General features: G+C 47.7%; 7 protein-coding genes across 7 annotated transcripts; 2 read left to right on the plus strand and 5 right to left on the minus strand.

Annotated features, from left to right (window-relative positions):
- Positions 1-5,216: 5,216 nt before the first annotated feature.
- EURHEDRAFT_43562 (uncharacterized protein) lies at positions 5,217-5,951 on the plus strand. Its single transcript, XM_040783440.1, has 2 exons — positions 5,217-5,519; positions 5,575-5,951. Exons 1-2 carry the CDS (start codon positions 5,371-5,373, stop codon positions 5,900-5,902), a joined length of 477 nt encoding a protein of 158 aa, XP_040639680.1. The 5' UTR covers positions 5,217-5,370; the 3' UTR covers positions 5,903-5,951.
- Positions 5,952-6,491: 540 nt separating this feature from the next.
- On the minus strand, positions 6,492-7,427 carry EURHEDRAFT_514899 (Tim17/Tim22/Tim23/Pmp24 family protein; the record flags this gene model as incomplete). The annotated part of the gene is made up of 6 exons (XM_040786318.1): positions 6,492-6,549; positions 6,604-6,827; positions 6,881-7,094; positions 7,146-7,172; positions 7,235-7,350; positions 7,413-7,427. 6 exons carry the CDS (start codon positions 7,425-7,427, stop codon positions 6,492-6,494), a joined length of 654 nt encoding a protein of 217 aa, XP_040639681.1.
- Positions 7,428-9,097: 1,670 nt separating this feature from the next.
- EURHEDRAFT_377043 (rRNA-binding ribosome biosynthesis protein RPF2) lies at positions 9,098-10,158 on the minus strand (the record flags this gene model as incomplete). The annotated part of the gene is made up of 2 exons (XM_040778912.1): positions 9,098-10,082; positions 10,136-10,158. 2 exons carry the CDS (start codon positions 10,156-10,158, stop codon positions 9,098-9,100), a joined length of 1,008 nt encoding a protein of 335 aa, XP_040639682.1.
- A 229-nt stretch (positions 10,159-10,387) lies between these two features.
- Positions 10,388-14,139, minus strand: EURHEDRAFT_411739 (valine--tRNA ligase). The gene is made up of 3 exons (XM_040781714.1): positions 13,838-14,139; positions 13,603-13,746; positions 10,388-13,534 (listed from the first exon to the last, which is right to left on the minus strand). Exons 1-3 carry the CDS (start codon positions 13,854-13,856, stop codon positions 10,518-10,520), a joined length of 3,180 nt encoding a protein of 1,059 aa, XP_040639683.1. The 5' UTR covers positions 13,857-14,139; the 3' UTR covers positions 10,388-10,517.
- A 672-nt stretch (positions 14,140-14,811) lies between these two features.
- Positions 14,812-16,033, minus strand: EURHEDRAFT_402165 (casein kinase II subunit alpha/alpha'; the record flags this gene model as incomplete). Its single annotated transcript, XM_040780125.1, has 4 exons — positions 14,812-14,904; positions 14,966-15,385; positions 15,438-15,811; positions 15,919-16,033. 4 exons carry the CDS (start codon positions 16,031-16,033, stop codon positions 14,812-14,814), a joined length of 1,002 nt encoding a protein of 333 aa, XP_040639684.1.
- Positions 16,034-16,506: 473 nt separating this feature from the next.
- Positions 16,507-17,577, plus strand: EURHEDRAFT_477473 (putative ribonuclease P complex subunit Pop2; the record flags this gene model as incomplete). Its single annotated transcript, XM_040785438.1, has 2 exons — positions 16,507-16,582; positions 16,661-17,577. The coding sequence occupies 2 exons, from the start codon at positions 16,507-16,509 to the stop codon at positions 17,509-17,511; spliced, it is 927 nt and encodes a 308-aa protein (XP_040639685.1). The 3' UTR covers positions 17,512-17,577.
- Positions 17,578-18,372: 795 nt separating this feature from the next.
- Positions 18,373-21,075, minus strand: EURHEDRAFT_454276 (uncharacterized protein; the record flags this gene model as incomplete). Its single annotated transcript, XM_040784186.1, has 3 exons — positions 18,373-19,294; positions 19,352-20,458; positions 20,522-21,075. The coding sequence occupies 3 exons, from the start codon at positions 21,073-21,075 to the stop codon at positions 18,373-18,375; spliced, it is 2,583 nt and encodes an 860-aa protein (XP_040639686.1).
- Between the last annotated feature and the right edge of the window lie 1,660 nt (positions 21,076-22,735).

Genomic DNA, 22,735 nt, shown 5'->3' on the forward strand with positions numbered 1-22,735 from the left:
CTACTTGACCATGGCCAACAGAACCCAAGTCGGGAAATCGCAGGCGCAAGCCTCCCAACCTACAGTAGCCGACCTGGCCTCCAAAAATTCCACAGACAACCCGTTGAGCACTGGTCAAACCTCCGAGGCACCGTCGAAGGGCTTGACTGCTCCAGCCGGTGACCAGAGTTCTTCTCTGAAGTAATCACTTTCCATTGCCCTGTATTCATCAACTGCAAAGCTTCGTTCTTATCTGTCATAGTTGCGAGGATTCTCAATCACCGGATGCTGGACGCACACAAGACCTGGCTGGAATCGGGACCTGGGCTGACTCCATTCCGGAATTCCTTGAGTTTGTTAGAGAAGCGGAGGATATACTCGTTGGCTTGAATTAGAAATCCTACGAGAGACTGTCTGTATTTATCTATTGTCTATCAGCTAATCTTCCTTCTTCTACTTAAAGTAATGTGTTTGCATGTTTCCAAAATAAAATCCCAGCTCTGTGAACTGTATAATTTTCGGGGTTTCTAGTCCCGAATCCCACAAAGAGGCAGAAGCAGCTTTCTTCTAATTTTAACGTACACTCGAAGATCCTTTTGGCATTCGGCGGCATCACTATAGATACCTTTTTATAAAGGGTGTACCTTATTTGCAGCCCACCAATCACGAGGTGAAACACCGAACCCGGACCAGGAGTAGTGCCTGAGGAATGGCACTGATTTGGTGGAGAAATTGGCATGCTGGCATTCTCAGCCAATCATATTTGTTTTTTCAAGATCACGCTAAATCAAAGAATTGGGAAGGGAGGTAAGAGAGAGACGGAACAGGGCACGGGACCACAGGCCGACACAAACACTTCCTGCTCGCGGGTGGCCCTAAGCCCCAACGGGCGACTTTCCCAAATTCTTTCCAATTTCTTTGTTATTATTATTTTTTATAAGTCATGGAATGATCGGGATCAGTAGCCGCTGACAGTGGGGTATCGGATCCCGCATCTGGTCCAGCCGTAATATACCATTGTCTTGTAACCATACGGTGTCGGTTTTTAGTACAGTCATTTTCCCTTTTGATACACCACCTCTACGTTCATACTCATCGGGAGAATCGTGCCGATGTTCTCTTTCTCTCCCACTCCGTTCATGATGAGAACCGGCGTACATACATGGGAAAGGCCATATTCGTCCCCTACAGAAACAATATGATATAAATAGGCTCTGTTCCAGATCCTCTTGCATGCTTTTTCGCTCATTAAGTTCCATCCTGTTTTCCCTTGATTTCCCACAGTTCGCATTCTCTCTTCCACGAAAAGTCATACATTATTCACAAGCGAAGTCGATCATCACAATACTTCACCATGGCCACCACAACCCAAGCCAACGGATCCCAGTCCCAATTATTACATGATACTGCAGCCGACCAAATCTGTAGTCATCACTCAATGACTGAAACATCCGACTTCTTAGAGGGGGGCGCGCAAATATCCCAAGTAATGACAGGGCAATCCATATAAAATGACCGTTGCATCCCATTTTCACCGTCATGAGCTTGCGTAGTGTACTTATACTTGTATGAGCTGTATGCGTACTACCGTTACCCGTCTGTAGATATATCATGATATATCATGGAAGGAGGTGCCCGTATTACTCTCAAATGTACCACGTACTTATTTATTGCTTATTGTCAAGCAGACCTTGTCCCAAGGTCGAATATTCGTACATTTATATGGTTATCAAGTACATAATATTATAAGTCAAATATCTAGACTCGGCATTCGCCATCCAGAGTGAAATGGTAACAGCCGATCATCTCACATTTTCATGGGTTGTCGCTTAAGGGTTTGCAGAGCTCGTCCTATTGGCATCTGAGGCCCACTTTCGGATGCCTCATCCTGTCAAGGCTGTGTACTCAGTGTTGATATACCGGGATGAGAACGAAAAATGGGTGACTATTCCATTCATTGGTGGTATACAAGTAGACCAGATGTGAGGTCCAATGACAATGGTGGCTATCCACTGTAAGTATTGCGGCCTCTTTCTTACTTATTCTCCGACTATCTGACTGCGCGTTACCTTTATGTTTATATGTATATGAAATAGTCGGAGCAACCTACAATCTAAGTATTATAAAAGGCGCTTTATCATCATGGGTGGTTCTCTTATCCATTCAAGGCAATTCCATCAGTTGAACAACCAGATCTTTAAAGTGCTTTGAACTATCCTACCTTCTCCATCTTACTGCCTCCGTTATACTCCCAGGCTCGCCACTCTCTTCTCTCTCGCGTCAACCACTCTTGTGCTCAACTATGGGAAATAACCCTCGACCCAGCTCCCAGTCCTTCCGATCGACTTCGAGCAACCCAGCCTCAGACCAGCGTCCAGCCAACCACTCCAATGGCAGCCGGACCTCCACGGTACCTTCAGATGGAGCCTCTGCCCTGAACGGTGAACAGAACCATCCAACCGAATGGTACGTAGCTTCACCTCCCTCCTGTATAGCATATAGTTCTTTAAGCTGACCTTTATTTTGGAAGTCATCTATCAAACACTAGTCGCTTGCAAGAAGACATTGCGGGAATTGGTTCCTGGTTGGACTCGACCCCGGATCTTCAAAAGGCTATGGAATCCGGTCCGGTTCTCGAATCAAACTAAGCTAGCAGGAAATATGCGCTTTGGTTTTCAGTTCTTTCTTCTCTCGTTTAACCTTTCGAGTTTTCTTCTCTTTCTACATCGCATATTTCTAGGATGAAATTCCCCTTTATACTCCACGATCCATCATTCACTCATTACCTACATAGTAATACAGCAGTATTACCGATGCCTTCCTTCTACTGTTACAGCTTGGCCCACAAAAATACCACGCAGCCAGCTAAATCCGAGTTTATTGGTCACAGGGCAGTTGAAGTGTGGTAATTTGTGTATTTCGATACGCCAATCTAAGAGATCATCATTAGCAGCAGAGCCTTTTATGTGTACGGAGTTCTCTATGCGATTGAGCAAACTCCACTGATTGTGTACTTACGAGTTATGTTATAACGTAGCCACATGATTGACACTAGCAGCCTGGGACAGCTCCTGGAGACTTACCATATGTACGTGGGGTATCTTCAAGTTGTAGTTCTATTCAGACTATACAACGTGGTCGGTAAGCGAGCGACGCATTGTGTATTCCATATAAAATGGCGCTTTTATAACCTAATATTTCAACCACAAAGTATCTACAGAGCCAGAATTGTATTACATAGGGTATCACAGCACTGAAATTATATACATTGAGCAGAAAGCTTTTTCAGATAAACATTCCTTTAAGTAATATAAATTACCACTGTATTTTTGTATTTCTCGATATTCAAGTATCTATGGCTACAAAAAGCTACAGAATCTTTAGGAAGTAATATATGTTCTTATAGTGGGTGTATGTATTACGTTCTCTAATAATAAGTCCCTATATCTGTAGGTGGCTGAGATATTGAGGTTATAAAAAGCGCCATTTTTTGTGGAATACAGATGCGTCGCTCGCTTACCGACCACGTTATTTAGTCCAGCCTACCGATTAATAATTCAATATAGGAACATTCAGACGTGACAAGCTTCGCTTAACACGAGTGCAGACAAGAACGCGGACCTTCAAGACTATTCCTTATTTAAACTCAGCACGATCAGAGTCAAAGGATCCTCTATCCGGCACATATATCTATAGGGCTCGTTAGTCAAGCCAGTCAGGAGCAGAAATACTCGAGCTTGAGGCTCTTGTAAAAAAGCGCCAAGCCCCGACGTCATAGCTCATCGATCGTCCCTATATATACCCATGTAGACCCCGGAATTGTATAGAAGGGTAGCTATTCAGACGCTTTTGCATTTTTCTCAGCCTATTATTTTTCTATTTCCATTATCTTCATATTCCATTATCTTGCAGACTTAGACTATCCATTCGCAATTAATCTTTTGTCTACAACCCTAAGCTCGTCGCCGCGCCTATGGCAACCACAACTCAGACCAAAGAATACCAACCTGGACCGTCGCACTCAGATGCGACCAATTCAATATTTAGTCACTATCAGGCTGGGCCAGTGAATAGCCACATCTCCAACTTGTCAGGCGGATCAGATATCCTGGAAAATGATAGGAATCCTTTGCCTGAGAAGTAAATTCTTTCCTTCTCTTCCACTTTAGCTATTGTTTGAGTCTAAATTGTTCAATGGTTAATAGGCACCACAAATCTAATTCCAGCCAAGCTGAACATCTTTCCGGGATTGGCTCTTGGGCCAAATCGACTCCAGCCCTAGAAGCACCCCCCCCCCCCCGAGAACTTATTTTGAATAGATGTCTCAACCGTGTTGTGGCTCCGAAGAATGTACCCTAAAATAAGGTTGGGAGCTCCCGTCAGGAAGATTATGTTTAGCCGGTGTGTGAAGCAAAACTGGTTTCATCTGAGTATCATATACTGATCTATCAAATAACGCTCTGCTTCAACTGCATTTCTGGGTAGTATTATTCTTGGGTTCATTCTGCAATATATACGCTGTACGTGCTTAGACTGCACACAGGAAAGAGCGGCCACAAGAACTGACTTGGTTGCGGCCCAGATCGTACCTGACAGCTTCGCGCGAGACTCTCCTTCATCTCTCAACCCCATTTACTCATTTCACTCTCTCGTCCGAATCTTCTATGTATTCATCCATTTTACGCACAGTCATACATACACTTACACCATCTGCTCCGAACATTACTCGCCACCACATTCAGTCATGGAAGGCACGAACCAAGCTATCAAACCCCCTCGACCACTCTATTCCGGCTCAGTCCGAACATGCACCAGTCAAGACGCCACTAACCCCTCCCCTTCGACCCGAACATGAAGTGGACCAGTTCAATCAGCCATTCTCTTTCAACTCGAGCGCGAACATGCAACAGGTCCACCAGTCGCTCTTCTCCGACGGAAGCTCGAATATCAACCTAACCAACTCCCAACTCTCCTCCTCTAACCCTGAGCTTTTACCTCAGCAACCCTAACCCCAATCAGCAACCACCCAGCACATCGTATAACAGTCAGAGCTTCCCTCCCTCGGATGGATATGCTGCGACGACTACTGGTTATCGGAATTCATTGGACAAGGGGTACTTCATTCCATCTTGTTTTTGACCCATGTACTCTGTTTTCGATGATATATCTAACTATGGCCAAATAATAGACAGGGCAATACGGTCTATGTTGGCATTCAGCGGTCGGAAGAAGACGTCGCTGGAGTGGGTGGCTGGATCAGTCTCAACACTCAATGCGTCTTACAACTGATAAAGTCAGGACATCCAATGGATCCGGAGTTGAGATTGGATAGAGACATGGCGAGCTTTATTCCTGATTTCTTTCTGACATACTTCCTTTACTTATTTTTCCATGTCTATTCGTGCTCATCTTGAAGCTGTTATACGACTTTCACCTTGCCAGTTTCTTCCGTTGTCAATGATACGGAGTGTTCGTTTCCTGTTGACAGCGATTTGGTTTATGCATTGGCAATGGATGGTTCGACAGATCATATGTATGGAGTATGTCAGATCCCGTTCCACTTAACGGCCCGCGACGGACACTAAACCACGATAGGGTAAATTCCTTGCAGGTGGCCCCACAGCTTTCTACGGTCGAGTCCATACACATCTGTATCACTTCCGAAATCATATTACATCCATGTTTGTTGGCTTTGTTCCCGTATTCGAGAAGTTGGGAAAGTTTTCGGATGTTGTCCTTGCATTATATTGTCATTCATTTCGTATTGGTGTTCAATGGCTTGTGTTGCTGTATTGTTGTCTTTATTCATGGAACTGGCTTTTGTTTTCCTTGTATACATAGCTTTTCGTCCAATGATGGCTGCTTGTCAGGTACTTTTGTCTGCAGAAGTGTGATTGCCGGATCTACTTCCCGGCCTTCCTGATATTACTTTGTGCTACCACTCGATCCAATCGACAACCTGGAAAGACGCGGATGTGGGCTGCTGTACAGGTACATAGTAGCCCATTTATTGGTTACTGGCTACAGGGAAAAACTCGCACAGTCTGCTACATCACTACGCCCATGTGGTGGTTCCGTGCATTCCAGGGATATACCGTACAGACACTCGGAACGCAGATAATAATGTTGTAGTAATTGAGGGGTGTAGGTTTAATATCTGGCGTTTTCCATACTTTGTATACATGATTTGTGAATTTGTGATCATGTTCAATGCGAGCCCTGGTAGTAACCACTACCGGGATCCGCGCTAATACAGGCGCAGATTGAACGTGTTATCCAGTGTGAATCTCCTACAACCGGGATGATCAGGCTAATTTTGTCAGCTGTAAATGATATATCAAGCTCATGTAGAAAAATATCAAACCGCACTCGATAATACAATGAATACTAACAATAATATTAATGATCATCAACACAATCAAACCGGCTGAGGTACACTATGTACATAAGGATAAACAGTAACAAACAATAATCACCAATCTATACGCCAGAAAAACAAACCTATTGCCAATCTATTTATTGTGTATTAAGAAGTTCCGGAACGAGTTCCAGTGGTCTGAGTCCGCGTAGCTGCCATATGTCAGTATAAACACGACACTTAATAACAGTAACAAAAGAACATACATGTAAACCATACTGCTCCTCAAACTCGAAACAAGCGTCTCCGGATACCAGCGGAAGATGTACATTACAGAAGCCCAGCTGAGACTTGCAAAGACCGGCCATGCATTGTTTTTGATCTGGGAACGAGCTTCGGGGGTGATGAGGTGCGAGAGCGGGTGCATGTTAGGTTCAACGGAGAGTTTGGCGAGGGAAAGGGCCACGCGGGCGAAGACGTAGATGACGATCTGCCATAATTAATTATTTTTCTGATTTATGTTATACGGGATGAGTGAAATACCTGCTGGGTGACGCTTGTCTGGTTCCGGCCAAAAACAGCGTATCCTCCTAGTAAACCTGCAAAGAAGCTATCGTAACGGTTCTCCTTCCCAGCACTGGATGTGTTTAGGTTTCGCAGCGCGAGCATGGAGCTCTTGTATATGAGAGCGAATGTTGCGAGGTTACGGGCGTGCGTTTGCGTGGCTTTCAGGACGAGCTTGGCCTTTTCGCGGAGGCTGTGGATGGATCAGTATAGGGGTAACCGAGTCGATGGGAGGCTGTCTTACGTTCCGGAGCGGAAAAGGAATATCATCCTGCAGAGAAAAACATCATCAGTATTATCCGGAATAAACCGTCCATGAAGGACTTTACATACACCAAAGCGTGCGGAAAGCGCACTTTCGACCCGTAGACGACACCATTTCGAACACCCTTGAGCAAAGACAGCAAAGGCGCAAGATCACGATCCAAGACGATAGCATCCAGACGAGACTATAAACAGATTAGCTACCACATCCTAAGTATATCCTCACCCCAAAATAGAGTATGCTTACCATCAGCGCCTCCATAATGTCGGGACCTCGGCTCATTATGAAAACGAAAGGCAGGCCGTTGCCGCTTGATTTATCTGTATCGGGATATATCGCAAAAGGACCATGGAATTAGAACGAATCTAGCGACCGTGACTTTCAACTTTTCAGACGTCAAGCTGTGCTCCCTCTTGTTAGCGATAAGATGGAGGAGAGAACAGAGCGGCCACTTTCGTTCGGCGCCGCAGAAAAGTTGCCTCGGCATGTGAAGCGTGCCGAGTGCGACGTCATGGTCACGTGACATGCAGTCTGGTGAGCATTCTTCGGGGATTACTTGGATTCCTTTAGGGATGATTGACTGACAGGGAATAAAACAGATAGAAGAAGAATGTGAATACATTGTGCTGGAAACCGTAGTGCTCCAACGTCACTCAACGCCGAGAATCTCAGCTGCTGATCTGCAGATAATAAATCAACTCCCGTCAACATGTCGCGTTGCACAAACACCCCATCTCATCCCATTTCCTTTGTTTGACAAGACGCGTTTAGAAGCAAAACGTCCGGTGCTCGTTAAATAGAAGACCAAATATGACAGTTAACAGCAGCTCTCTTCCGCCACGGACCATACCCCCAGATATGTCAAGCCCACGGAGTCTCACATGGAACTCTGTGACGCGTGTTGCATAGCCTGAATACATACGGGGCTTCAACGCCACCTCGGACAGAATCCCAAAGCCAGTAAGGCGACCGCGTTCATTTAATGACCAAATTCTGGAAGTATGTAGCTTGCTTTCATATCGTTGTGGCTGGGGGGGAGAGGATTCAATCACAAATGCGGACATCGCATCGCAAACCATCACAAAACAAATAGAAAAAACTTTGTTCAGTATCAAACATCCCAAGTACTAATAACCCCAGAGCCTCCGCACCTACGTCGAAACGCACTCCATCGCTTCCCTCCCAGACATCAAAAACCACCTCATGACCACCACAACACCAAATACAGCAAATAGAACCTCTCCCACCGTCTCCAGGAAATTGGCAACCAGCGCAGTATCATTGGCCGTGGGCCAACGTCTACGAAGAAGGGAAATCTATCTGGGATATCGCCTGAGGACTAGGAATGGTTGTTGCGGGATCCGGCTGCGAAGGAGGCGATAACGGCAGGGTGGAGAACGGTGTATGCTTGGCTGAATAGCTCTACGCCGGTGAGGAGGGTAACGGAAGGGTGTAGGTTGAAGCGGAAGCCGAGGGGCCAGGCGGGTGGTGCTGAGGGGGTGGTCGAGGTGGAACAGGAGGTAGTGGTTGGGGATGAGTTGTCAGATGAGAGTGATGTTGAAGGAGACGCTTCTCCTAATAAGGGTGCTGAGAACGGGAATGCACCAGCTGCACAACCTCCACCTTGGGGGTGTACGGTTCACACCTGGTTACCCGGTTGCCAATCTTTACTTGCACCCTCGTTAGGCCCTGTTGGTCAACAAGCAGCGAGGACATTGTTCTCATTTGGAAATAAAGAATCCATAATAATCTGTAATGTAGATAGGGTTCAAAACCAGAAATTTCAAGGTCGATAAATGCAGACTTTTATCTGTACAAAAACAGACAGCTTATTCAAATAAACTTGCTCGCGCAAGTCAAATCACCAATCCAACCAGAAACGCCACGTGCGAAACAGAAGAAATGCATGATTAATCACAGATGTTGTATCCTCATTCCGTCCGTGTCCTCTTGCGACCCTCGTCCTCCGAAACCTCGTCGTCAACATCCATCATATCCTGATCCTCATCATCCGACTCAACACCAGCACGACGCTTCAATCCCTTCATCTTCCTAGTCTGCAAGCCACCCAAATCCTGCTTGGCCAAGTGCACACGACCGATCTTGTCACCAATAGCATCCATACCAATGTTCTTCTTCAACTTAACCTCCTCATTTGGCCTCTTGCCCTGCTTCATGGCCGCCTTCATGACATCACGCGGTGCCTCCTGCAAGCGACCAATCTTAAAGTCCAGCTTAGGACCTATCTCATCCAACTCAACGCGAGGAAGCTTGTGGCCACTCCGCTTAGTCCGCAATTTATACCACCGCAAATGAATAACAGGCGCAAGACCTTGTGCAGGTTCCTCAGCACCAACCATAAGCGCATACTGCAACCCCTCAACATCAATCTTATCCCCCTCTTCGCCCTTGAACATATCAGTAAACATGCTCTTGAGCATAACATGCGCCGTCGAAGTTTCATCATCCCACGGACTCCCTGCGAAAATCAGCATCGGCCGTAACCCAACCCCAACATGCATCGTGAGATTATTCATCGCAGGAACCGCGTCCTCAGGACTCTGACCTGGGAGCAACATCATCTCGCACATATCGAGCGTCTTCGAGTCAAACACGCGCATTAGTGTGATGCAGTTGGGGCGCTTCTTGCTGCTGTTTCCGAACACGACTATTCCGGCCTCGTTCTTGTTGGCCAAGAACTCGAGGCTCTCGGTCGATTCGAACGGGCGGATGTGTTCATTCTTCTTGTGGAAGAGGACGGAGTCCGGTTTTGTGAGGGAGTGGAAGGTTTTGAGGATTGTGTGCACGGCGGTTGGACATTTTGAGCCGTGGAGGAGGAGGGTGCGTTTGGGGCCTTCAACGAGTTGGGGCTCCTTGGCTTTGAGAAGGCGCGCTGTGCGCGGGTTTTTGGGTTTGCTGATCTCGTTAGTACGGTTGCTTAAACTGAATTACAAAGATTTTAAACATACACTTCTCTCAACATCGATGCCATTTTGTCTGGTAGATGTTGGTTTTTCTCGTCGCAGACGTTGACTTTGGATAAAAAAAAGGCGGAGCGAAAAGTTTTGGAGGTTGGTCTTGGCGCTCTTATCGATAAGCTTAAGTTCAGCCTCCACCAACCAATCACAAGAAGCAAAAACAAGATTTAGATCCAGAAAGAGAAACAGGCCGTAAAAATGAAGAATGAAGAAAGAAGAAAGATGCAAAATATGTCAAATCCTTCCCGGAGACTAATGGACTATGGGGAGCAAGTAGACTGCTATGGTGTGCGCATAAGGGTAGTACATATATATCAATTGAACTGAGATTCATAAAGCTAACCAACAAACGTTACAGGGCTGTCTAACAAATTTATTCCAAGCGCAATCTCTCAAACTCCTTGATTTGCTCCTCCAACCGCGCAGACTCACTCTCTGCATCCTTCAGCTTCTTCTCCTCAGCCTCCCGCACCTCAGGCTTCGCCTTCTCCTTCCACCCAGCACCGGTGACAAGGGCCTGCTGGCGGCGCACGGAATCACGCGACTTCTCCAGACTAGCCTTGGCCTTCTCCTCCTGTTCAAGAGCGACTTCCTTGGAGACGCGGAGGTAGACAGCAGCTTCAGCACCGACAGTAGAAACAACGCAGCCGCTGGGACGGTTGGTCTCCTCAGGACCGTGGACGCTGAGTTCACCCAGGTTTTTGCCACCCAGAGATTTGACGATGGAGAGTTCGTCGGAAATGGTCTTGTAGCTGGTGGCGTCGTAGGTCTGGACGATGATGTCCCCCTTGGTTTTGACTTCATACTGGGCGAGGATGGAGCGGATGGCCTTGGAGGTGTTGAGGATGAGCTCGTAGGCGGCGGCGGCGGCCGGGTCGTCGAACTCAGGCTTGTACTCGGGGAAGCGGGCCTTCATGATCGAGACGGTGTTGTCTTCAGGGCGACGGGGGAGACGCTGCCAGAGGTTCTCGGTGACGAAAGGCATGATGGGGTGAATCATGGTCAGGGCACCCTCGAGAGCGGTGTAGAGGGTCTCCTTGGCGGATTGCTGCACCTCAGTGGGAAGTTCAGGAGCCAGGAGGGACTTGGAGTTCTCGAGGAAGACATCGCAGAGCTGGCTGTACCAGTATTGGTAGACCGTAGTGGCGGCGATGTTGAACTCACGCTGCTCCAGAGCCTGATCCACCTCCTTGGCAGCGGTGTTGAATTTGTGCAAGATCCAACGCTCTGCCAGAGACTCTCTGCCAGTCTTTGCGGGGATGGGCTGAGGTCTGAAGTCCTCGCCCAACTTGCCAAGCACGTACTTGGTGGCCTGGTAGATCTTGTTACAGAAACGGCGGTATCCGTGGATGACCTGAATGTCGAACGCAATGTCACCACCACCAGTAGTATACGAAACGAGAGCAAAGCGCAGAGCATCAGCACCGCACTCAGGAATACCCTTGGGGAACGCCTTCTTCTGGTACTTGGTCGCAGTGACAACCTCCTTATCGGCAAGGTTACCAGCGAGAAGCTTGGAGTGGAGCTTCTCGAGCTGGATACCCTCCATAACATCAAGAGGGTCCACGACGTTACCAAGAGACTTGGACATCTTACGACCCTCGGAATCTCTGATCAGGGAGTGACAGTACACCTCCTTGAAGGGAACCTTGCCAGTCATCTTAATACCAAGCATGATCATCCTGGCAACCCAGAAGAAGAGGATATCCCAGCCAGTCTCCAGAACGGAGGTAGGGTACAGGGTCTCCAAGTCGTGAGTCTGCTTGGGCCAGCCAAGAGTAGAGAAAGGCCACAAGCCAGAGGAGAACCATGTGTCAAGAACGTCAGGATCGCGAGCCAAGGTGAATTTCTTTCCGGGGAACTTGGCAGCGGCCTTCTGCTTAGCCTCCTCCTCAGAGCGGCCAGTAACCCAGTAGTCACCATCGCTGTCATCAACATCCTGGCCCTCGATCTGGACAAGGTAAGCCGGAGCTTGGTGACCCCACCAGAGCTGCCGCGACAGACACCAGTCATTAATGTTTCTCATCCAGCGGAAGTAGCTCTTTTCAGCGGTCTCGGGACGGATGACAATGTCGCCATCCTCGACAGCCTTGATAGCAGGCTCTGCAAGGCTCTGCATCTTCATCCACCACTGGGGCTTCAAGATGGGCTCGATGACATCGTTCGACTTGGCGCAACGGGGAATCTTCATGGGGTTGTGTTCCCACTTGACGTACAAGCCCTGCTCCTTCAGGAGGTCGATGACCTTGTAACGGGCGTCGAACCGCTTCATACCGGCGAAGATGCCAGCCTTCTTGTTGTAAGTACCATCGTCGTTCATGACGGAGATGAACTCAAGGTTGTGTGCCTTTCCGCGGTTGAAATCGTTGAAGTCGTGGGCGGGGGTAATCTTCACGGCACCAGTACCGAACTCAGGATCGACATCCTGGTCTGCAACAATGGGGAGGAGACGGTCGACGAAGGGGTGACGAGCGTGCTTGCCAATCAAGTGTTGGTAGCGTTTATCGGTGGGGTGGACAGCGATACCAGTGTCACCAATCATGGTCTCAGGTCGAGTGGTAGCGATCTCGATTCTCTCCTTGGTGCCATCGATCTCGTAGCAGAAGTGAGTCAACACACCGAACTCGACCTTTCTCTCGTAGCCGGGAACATCAAGGAGCGTACGGCCTTCGACCTCCTTGTTCTCAACTTCCAGGTTGGACAAAGAGGTGTTTAAAGAAACACACCAGTTCACCAGACGGTTGGCACGGTAGATGATACCCTCTTCGTGGAGGCGAACGAAGGTCTCGGTAACAGCTGCGGACAGGTTGTCGTCCATGGTGAAAGCCTCACGGCTCCAGTCGAAGGAACCACCGACTCTGCGCAGAGCGTTCTTGATGTTCGCGTGGTACTCATGCTTCCACTCCCAGACGCGCTTTGTAAACTCCTCACGGCCCAAGTCGTGACGGGTCTTCTGTTCCTTCTTCCACAACATCTTCTCAACAACACTCTGGGTCGAGATACCGGCGTGGTCCATACCCGGCAACCATAGGGTCGTCTTACCCTTCATCCGCTGCCAACGAATCATGGTATCCTGCAAGGCATTTGTGAGGGCATGGCCCATGTGCAAGGAGCCAGTAACGTTGGGAGGAGGAATGGGAATGACGAAGTTACCAGCCGGCAAGACTTTGCCGTCGGCATCGAACTCGGGCTTGAAAAGACCACGGTCTTCCCACCATTCATACCGGCGGGATTCGATAGCACGGGGGTCATAGGCATCAGTCGTCTTGTCCTTCTCGGGCTTTGGGGCCTTCTTCTCAGCCTTGGGGGCAGCGGGTTTGGCGGAGGCAGCCTTGGCCTGCTTCTCTGCGAACTTCTTCGCCTTCTCGGCCTTCTTACGGTCACGTTCCACTATATCAAGTCACAAACGTCAACTGATATCCATTATAACCAGCAATTCCAGGTGTTTGAGTACATACACTCTTTCTCGCTCTTCACCTTCGGAGCTGCAGCGGCCTCCTGTGCGGCCTGGGGGTCCTTTGTCGCGTCGCTGAGGTTCTGGTTTCTCGTCTGTTCTTCAGCCTGAGGCGCGGGATCCTTCATGGGAGCCGGTGGCTCACCAACTGCAGGCAACACAAGACTGTTAGCAACTTGCAATCCTGAATAGCAGACAGACATGAGTCACCCGCTAAACCGGGCCCGATAAGCACTCACCTGGGTTGGGGGCAGACATTCTGGAATATGAACGATATAATAACGTTGGAGGAGTGAATCTCCTAGGCGCCGCTCGCGCCACTAACTGCCGGATAAGTATCTTGGACACCGGAGATACCAAACAGCACTCGGAGGGGTGGAGGGGTTCTGGTTGTGCGGGCGCTTTTTTTTTTGCAGCGGAAGTCTGGGACGAATCGGAGCGGGCCCTGGTGGGGTTCAAGTAGAGCCCGTGGAGCGATGCTACTATATAACAGTGGTGGAATTGATCACAATTGAACGTCGTTTTCTTTGGCTTCTTCTTCATAATTTTCTTTAGACGTGGACCAGAGAAAAGAATGAGTCAGGTCACGTGACATTGACGCATCAGGGTACGCTATAAGTGTATAGACGAGGATGACTCAAACAATTGCATTGATCCTTCGGAATCTAATATATGAAGCCTAACTACCAAAACACCATTCAGAAATTACGAGAAATTCAAAGTATCAAAACCAAAGAAATTGAGGTGTAGTTGCCATATTTGCATGTAGGTGGTTACAGAGCAGAACTAAAAGGAAATGTTCATCCCACTCCGAAAACATCGTCAGATAGATAGATTTCACTCGCTGAATACGCCAAAGAGAATTGAGGTGAGATATGGGCCAAATACCCAACAGATTAGGTGTATATCATCTGTAATCAGCGTCGTCTTCGCTCCGAATTCCTTGCCTCATCACTTTCACTGCAGCTCAGTTCACGTCCAGCACGACGCTGGACTGTACACCACTCCCCTGTCGTTTGAACCCCCTCCTCCTTCTATCCACCTCTATCCATCCATTTCAAGAGAACCAACTCGAAAAGCATTTGAGCAAACTGGCCATAATCAGAACGTCGTTATCTGCCACTGACTACAGCGGCCACTGAGACAGGAACCGGAGCGATTGCATGGTTGATATAGTAAGAAAATTCGAGTCTTGGTGTCCAGTATCATTTCTTTAAGATGTTGTGTTGTTCCGCCCAGACTGCTCTGCTGCGCGAACAGGCGCAAAGTACGGGTGGGCCATGGCCTCCTGGGCAGTAAGTCGTTCCTAAAAATTGTTAGCACAAGCGAACGACAGAATGACAGTGACAAAAGAAAGAAAGACATACAGCATGGTCGTATCGTAAAAGTTTGTCCAGGAAATCAATCGCTTCATCGCTGACGAATCGTTGGTTCTCAGCATTGACGAATGAGCGCCACGGCTTTCGAGGGAACCGTGTGAGGATCTCGTCGTACTGTGGATCTAATTCGATATCATACTTGTCCAAGTATTCGAAGAGCTCCTCCGTTCCTAGAACCTTGGCGATCTTAACCAATTGGTCAGAGTTGCTGTTTCCATGGAAGAACGGTTCCTTGCGGAAGATCATAGACGCAAACATGGCGCCCAACGACCACATGTCGAGCGAGTAGTCGTATTCTTGGAAGTCGACGAGCAGCTCCGGGCCCTTGAAGTACCGCGATGCAACCCGAACGTTGTACTCTGTGCCCTTGTGATAGAATTCGGCAAGACCCCAATCAATCAGACGCAGCTAAGAAAACGTCAGCGAACGCAATAAAAAGAAACCTGGAGCCTAAACAAACCTTCTTCTTGTCGTGGTCAATCATAACATTGTGTGGCTTAACATCACGGTGCATGATTCCCTTGCTGTGACAGAAGTCCAGCGCCTTCAAGAGTTCGTGAACATAGAAACGGACGTCGTAGTCGGTGAACCGGGGGTACAGCGTGCGGAAGTCCGTGTTGTTCACGTATTCAAAAACCAGGCTCGGTGTTTTGCTCTGGCTATCGCGAACGACATCGAGCAGGGCTACCACATTTGGACCACCCGCCAGGTTCTGAAGAATTTTGATCTCACGCTTAATCTTCTTCTTCTTGACCGGCTTGAGAACCTTGATGACACACTTCTGGTAGTTGACGACATTGATGCCCTCGAACACTTCGGAATATTTTCCCCGGCCTACCGATCGACACCATTAGCATTCGTTTCGCATTGAAAGCCAAATAGAATCCGCACTTCGGCCATTCCTCAATATAAAGCAAAGCGCAAAGTACGAAAAGGCTTACCAATCTTGCGGACTACTTCGTAATTTTCCAACACACCCCACGAAATGTTCACACTGTCATAATCCCAGTAGGACCGGGGCATACGCTCATTGACGTCTGCATAAACGCGCGCCATTGTGAATGGCGGCTGCTCACAAGCAGATTTCCGAAACGGCCCACAATCGATTGATATATCAGGAGACGAAGCTGTGGCGGGGTACAAGCGCACGTAACAAAAAGAGAGGGCGGCGATAGGAGATGAGGAAAAATTGAGGTCAGAGGACAGATAACAGCAGCTGCAAGACCAAGAGCAAATAGGCCTTGCCTTGTCCAAACCGCGCAGCCGTTGCTATCGTCCCAAAGCGAGCAAAAAAGAGGCAGAAGATGGGGAGACAGACAAACACAGTTGGCAATTCTGGTGATGACCGTGACTTTGCAGGCATTCGTTCGTTCCGCTCAGGCAGTCACGGGACCGCTTGTTGTGGGGAGATTCCGGCGATTCGGAAATGTGTTGATCCGGCGCGATTTTTCGATTGCCTTTCTGGGATAGCTGAGAGCTACACATCCAAGACAGATCGAGAGGCTTACAGACCTTTTAAAACAGCCAAAATGTTCTACGATCTCAACGTTCCCTATAGCTCGGATGATCCCGAGATCTCCCACACCTTGAATTTCCTTGCGGAGAGTACGTCACTTGTCTGTTTCCACTGCCGATTCTTCGGCATATAAAGACCACATGAGAAGCTGACCTGACTGCTCTTAGTCGGTTACACAACCGTTGCGCTCACTCAGACGATCAGTGGAAAACTCCCTCCAAACCTAGCACCTCCAGCCGCGCCCGCAAATGCTCCGAAATCCCTAAACTTACTCACTCGTCTGAATCTCATCCTCTCCGATCCCTCACAAAACCAGCGCCTTACCAGCCTGACACAAGCATATGATTTGGTCGCGCTACGTCCCACGAACGAGAAGTCACTGCTGAACGCTTGTACTAACTTGGAATGTGACCTGATCTCCCTTGACTTCTCCGAGCGAATTCCATTCCATTTCAAATTCAAGATGCTCTCTGCTGCCATTGAACGTGGTATTCGGTTTGAGATTTGCTACGGATCCGGCATCACGGGAAGCGGACTTGACGCGCGACGGAACCTCATCGGGAATGCTATGTCGCTTATTCGGGCCACGCGCGGGAGGGGTATTATCATATCAAGTGAGGCTAGAAGGGCATTGGGGGTGCGCGCGCCTTGGGATGTGATCAATCTGGCATGCGTCTGGGGTCTGTCACAGGAACGTGGCAAGGAGGCAATCTGCGAAGAAACAAGGAAGGTGACTGCTCTGGCGAAGCTTAAGCGGACCAGCTGGCGTGGGGCTATCGATGTCGTCTACGGGGGGGAGAAACCAAAGGTCGAAGACGCACAACCAAAGAAGAAGGGAGCGCCTAAAAAGGCTATACCTCAAACAGAAGCAAATGCGGACAATCTGAAGAGGAAAGCGGAGCCAACACCTGAAGAGGCCGAGAAGTCGCTGTCGAAACGGGAGCAGAAGCGTAGAGCAAAGAAAGTACGATTAGACGGTGCAGGAGGTAGTGCTGCGGACGACAAAACTGGCAGCTAGTTGATTGACGGGCCATAAAGTTACGTCGTTAAGTCATACAGAAGCCACAAAATGCGAATCGCGCGTGTGCCTGAACTAAGTACAGAACATGGCCACTTTGGGTCGCGCACTCATTGCCACTCCTGTGCTTCTGCATCCACTCAGGAGAACACCAATCTGGAATTGCTCTAGTCCAAATGCTCTAGCCATGACCGTCGAATGACAGTGTGCAGCAGACCAACCATGACGATGCTGTTCAGGTTTGGCATGGATATCTGCTTGTCATCAACACCTGGATCACTCGACCAAACTCGATTGATGAGGGTCATGGATTGATGTCCGTCAGGGGATCATTTGCATTCGATTACAATGAATTATCCTATGGCATGTATCCAGAAGGTGGTGATCATAGCATAGGAGATCCAGTGTGTACAAATCACACGAGATTATGAATATAGTTCGATGCTCTTGAATCGATGATTAAGTCTATATAAGTCTATTCTCTAATGCGTCGTTAAACAATGGATATTGCCGTATATTAAACTATACCTTGTCTGAAACCCGACCAGAACATACGCACCTGCATGAAAATTGGCCACCTGATCCAACTTTCATTTTAAAATATTTATCAAGCTTACTATCCCTGTTGGAGATCATAGATCCAACTTAATTCATTTCCACGTGTGTGGTTACGAACCATGTGATATGGTCAGGCGGTGGATATATATATCCCGACGGTAACTATTGGTATATTTGCACAATAACTGTCCGCATTACATCTGCACTCTTAATATATTGGGCCCAAGTTTTAAATCGAACCGATATTTATAAACAAATAGAAATATTCGAGCCTATCCAGTGTATATAGAACGACAAACCGACTCAGGCATATAGCCGTCCAGGACGAGGAGTATTAACCTCATCAGACGTAAAGCTACAATGGCCATGTCCTTCCCCAACATAGGATCCTTGCCCCGCCGGATCCAATAGGTGGATATGGCTTCCTCCCAGTTGCGTACTCGATTCCTCCCCCGCATCGAGACCTATTGACTGCAGACTGGATACAGATTGGGATGCGGCTTGTTTGGTTGCCTGAGTCGAGACGATGTCGTGTTCGGATGGTGCCTGAATCTCGCCCCATTGGATGGCTCTGAGTTCGTGTCCTTTGCCAGTGAGAGGGTGACATGCAGCGCTGATTGCGGCGCTACAGCTCCCAGCAATGGGTATATCCGATTTAAAACGCCTTATCCCCAAACATAATATTGCAAGAATCATCAGGCCACCGACAAAGATGGCGAGAATGATAGCCATTGGCGAGTATCCACATGAGAAAACCCGATAATTACCTTCCGACTTTTCACGAATGTCGAATAGAATAATGGCCACAAAAAAGAAGCTTTGGGAGACCAGCCAATGCAATACTGCGGAGGTGACCAGAAGTGGGATGCTGTATCGATACGGGAGAGTGAGGTAGTAAGTCGAACGCTGTTTCCCCTTTGGCCATGAAACGCGCAATGGTTTCCGTTGTATGCCGTAACTATCGTATTCATAGGCAAGAAGCATTTTGGTCAAGATATTGTTGTAGAGAAAGTAGACCACAGAGACAATTAATTGAGGGGTGTTTGCCATGAAAACCAATAGGACATAGCTGGAATTCAAGAATTGGTAGATCGTAGTGCGCGTTGTGGCAGACCCAAAACCCAAGTTCCATAGGTATTTGATCGAGTGTTGATACCCTCTTTTCGAAAAGCCGCTGAAAGCCAAAGAAAGAAGATAGCTAGACACCGAAATAACTGACAAACTCCTATAGGGGTCAGAACGCTTCTGGAAAAGTGGTATTTAGACCGGCATGTATACATACAAGGCAATCATGGCCATCCAATACATGGAGCTAATAACTTGTGCCCATCGTTTTCTTCTGGGGAGGATATTCGTGTCGTTCTTTTGAAAAAAGGAAGTCTTGGACGGGTATCGAGAGTTAATTTTTGAGGCCGACAAAAGACACTCTCCTTGAGTCGTGATGTCAGGCTTGGAGAGAAATGAAGATATAGCGTCACCAACAGTCAATAAAATTCTTTTCTTATTGCTATGAATCGTCAAGAACATGCATATCACCTTGACAACGTTGCAGAGTATGACAACAAGGCAAATGGGAGGACTGAAGTAAAGCTGGCATTTCTCATCGATTCTTTCACTTAAACAGTAGTCAAACGTAATGAGACGTTCTTCAGCGGAGGAGCGATATTCCTTGAAAGGGTTGGAAGGGTGGAAATAAAGTCCATAATCGTCCTTGGTTATAGGCGGGCAGGCGTATCCATTTTCCTGAACCATGATCTGCTTGGCCCAAGAACTGTTCCGCCAATGAGTGGCATCATCAAGATACTGCTTTAGCTGTTGCTCCTCAGGATACGAGGCCATAAATCTTTGGAGGTGCTTAACATCTCGGTCTAAATCACCTTCTAGTGACCGTATGTTATTGCGAGTATCATACCTTTGCGTGATATTCACTGCATACGATGCATTCAGGTAGAATCTTGCCGATAATGCTGGTGCAATCCAAGGGGCTGCTTCTTTGAATGATCTGTTGACGAGCTCTTGTGGATCGTCTGTTGTACAAGATACTTCATCGCACATCCAACCATAAGGGTCGGGCACGGTTTCAAAATAAGATGCTGGCTGTTGTCCAGTTCCCACGAATCGCAGCGAATCATTAGATGTGAGATCCTTGCTGGCAAGAATCAAAGTACCTCGATCCGTGACAAAGTCTGCTGCGTAGGTCTCAATGCAATTCTGCTTGGTAAGGTTTTGAAAATTGCGGAATCTAGAGTCAAATGTCGACTCGTTTATATTGATGTGCTGCTCAAAGCAATTCGAATGATCCGGGTCTTTACTGTAATCGAGGTCGCTTGACATGAGGATAACGCCATACTCATTTGTTGCCAGTGAAGAGAATATAGCAGAGTTGTATCTGTCTTGCATTGTTAGAACCAAATCATTGCTGGAAGAAGAATAAAGTATGGATCTAACAAACAGTAGATGGATGGGCAAAGAAGTGACAAGTAGTGCAAACCAAAGCATGCGCTGTTTCACACCAATGGATGTGAGGTTCTTCAAACTGGGTACACCCACGTCAAGCCATTTCCCCTGAGCATGCGCAATGTCGACTTCATCCCGAGACGGGGAACTCAGGCACTGCATGCAAAAGTTGCTTGCTGCTAACATGAGGGTGCTGAGTACGTTTATCAAAAAATGCAGGCCACGAGCCCAGTTCTTCGAAACAGAGCATTTTCCCTGGTAGAGAAGGGCGGAAATGGATTCTTGTTCCTGGGGCTTTGAATAGAATATGGCAGCAGCAATGACTGTGAGGATGATATTCAGAGATAAGATGATAAAGGTACCACAAGCGCAAATAACGACACCCGTGATCCACTCTTGTTGGTTTTCTTGGCCTTTCTTGATTCGATTTTGAAGACCCCGGGGTAGGCAGGGAACTAGTTTTGATGCCACAGATGACTCTTCGGAGGCCTGCTCACGTAACCGAAAACTGTCTAATTCAATCTCGTCTGGATTGCTGCCACGTTGCATCTGAAGATATTTGTTTTGACCAAACGGCCAATACCAACGTCGCTTTGCCGCTTCCTCCATAGTGCTTGAAACGAATTTCGCGATGATTCTCCCGAAAGCTCACAGCTGTGCCATATGCTGCTGGATAAATCCCGGCATCCCATCCCTGAGCATGCGAGAGTTATCAGTAAAAGAAATATGCTTTGCAGTGGGTCTTAGTCTCGCAAAACGCAGCCTTGCCATCTTTAGGAAATATTCTGAACGGGCAAAGATCGGCCAGAAGAATGCGTTCTGTCTCAGTGCTGCTTATTAACTATAGCACAGCAAATGAATTTGCCTCAGGCGAATATGAAACCAATCTTTCTCCACCTTGAAGAAAATGAGGATGCACGGAGTACTGTAAAACCTCGCTATAGCGAGGTAATATATACTCAAGCCGAAAAACAGCCTCTGATAGCAATCTATATATATTCGGAGCCCAAAAATGCCTACTAATATGAAAAGAAGCCTCCAATATCACGCTGGCTTCGTAAATCCAATTTCCGACGCCATAAAACACGCTCATGCCTCTCCACCTCATGTATAAAGGCAGGACTTCCTTCCACTTGCTGCTCTTCATACAAACGGAGTCTCTGAATGGATGCAATCGCTTCCTCCGCAGACACCTTTGGTAGAATTTCTAGCTCTTCTTCAAGATCTTCCTCAATCTCCGGCATATATTGAGCCAGAACCTGGCTTTCAATATCATCAGAAGAGTCCTGGACGGCCTCCTCTGCGGGATTTAGGGAAGCTTTTATATCCATTGGATCTTGAATTGGCGTAGATAGCTGAAGCTGATCGTTCTCCGGGCTTGGAACCAATGGAGCCAGCCATTGCTGAATGCAGGCTTCTCCATTCCAGGATAAATGGAATCCCAAGAGATCTCTGCTTTATGCTGTGTGATCTCTGCAGATACAGATATTTGTCCTTCAACACGTGTTATCCAATCATATAAGGCATTCTCCAGCTCCGGCCAGTTCTCGCGGCGTTGGCGCTTTAAATCTCGGAGTGGTTTGTCATTATCAAGATGACTATATTTGCTGGATAGGATATCGAAGATGAGACTGGATGAGAGGGTATGGTTATATTCAGATTCGAACAATTCGCGGAGATCTTTTTTGACTTGCACTTGGATAGAGGCGCTTTCGGGCTCGGAGGGAGGCTTTTTCGGAGGTGGGAATGGATTTTCGTGGTGGCATGTTAGCTAATCACCTCATTATAACGAGATTTGTATGGGAGAACTGGAGAAAGCTAACGAGACTCGTAGTAGCAGGGTTTGTCGTTGTTTATATGGAGAAATTAATTCAGACAGCGTGGTCGCCTCGTTATAACGAGGTTTTACAGTAGTATCAAGGTGGGCCATGAACTACTCCATACGAGTGCGTCTTACTTGTGGAGCTACTTAGCATCCATCTTGACAAGCTCAGTGATAGACGATGGTGGAATAAGAGCATCAGAAGGACTGAAGTACTGGAAATGCTTTAACTTAGTAATGATATGGCGAAGTAGGAGGGAAGCTGATGAGGAAAGCTGATGCAGTGACCAAAGAGGTCAAGTCCCTCCATTTGATCGCATCCCCGAGTGAAAGCCGTACGATTGATAGGCACAATGTATAGGTCGTCATGGTTTGGGCATGTAAAGT

Source organism: Aspergillus ruber, assembly GCF_000600275.1.
Source record: "Aspergillus ruber CBS 135680 unplaced genomic scaffold scaffold00010, whole genome shotgun sequence".
NCBI lineage: Eukaryota > Fungi > Ascomycota > Eurotiomycetes > Eurotiales > Aspergillaceae > Aspergillus > Aspergillus ruber.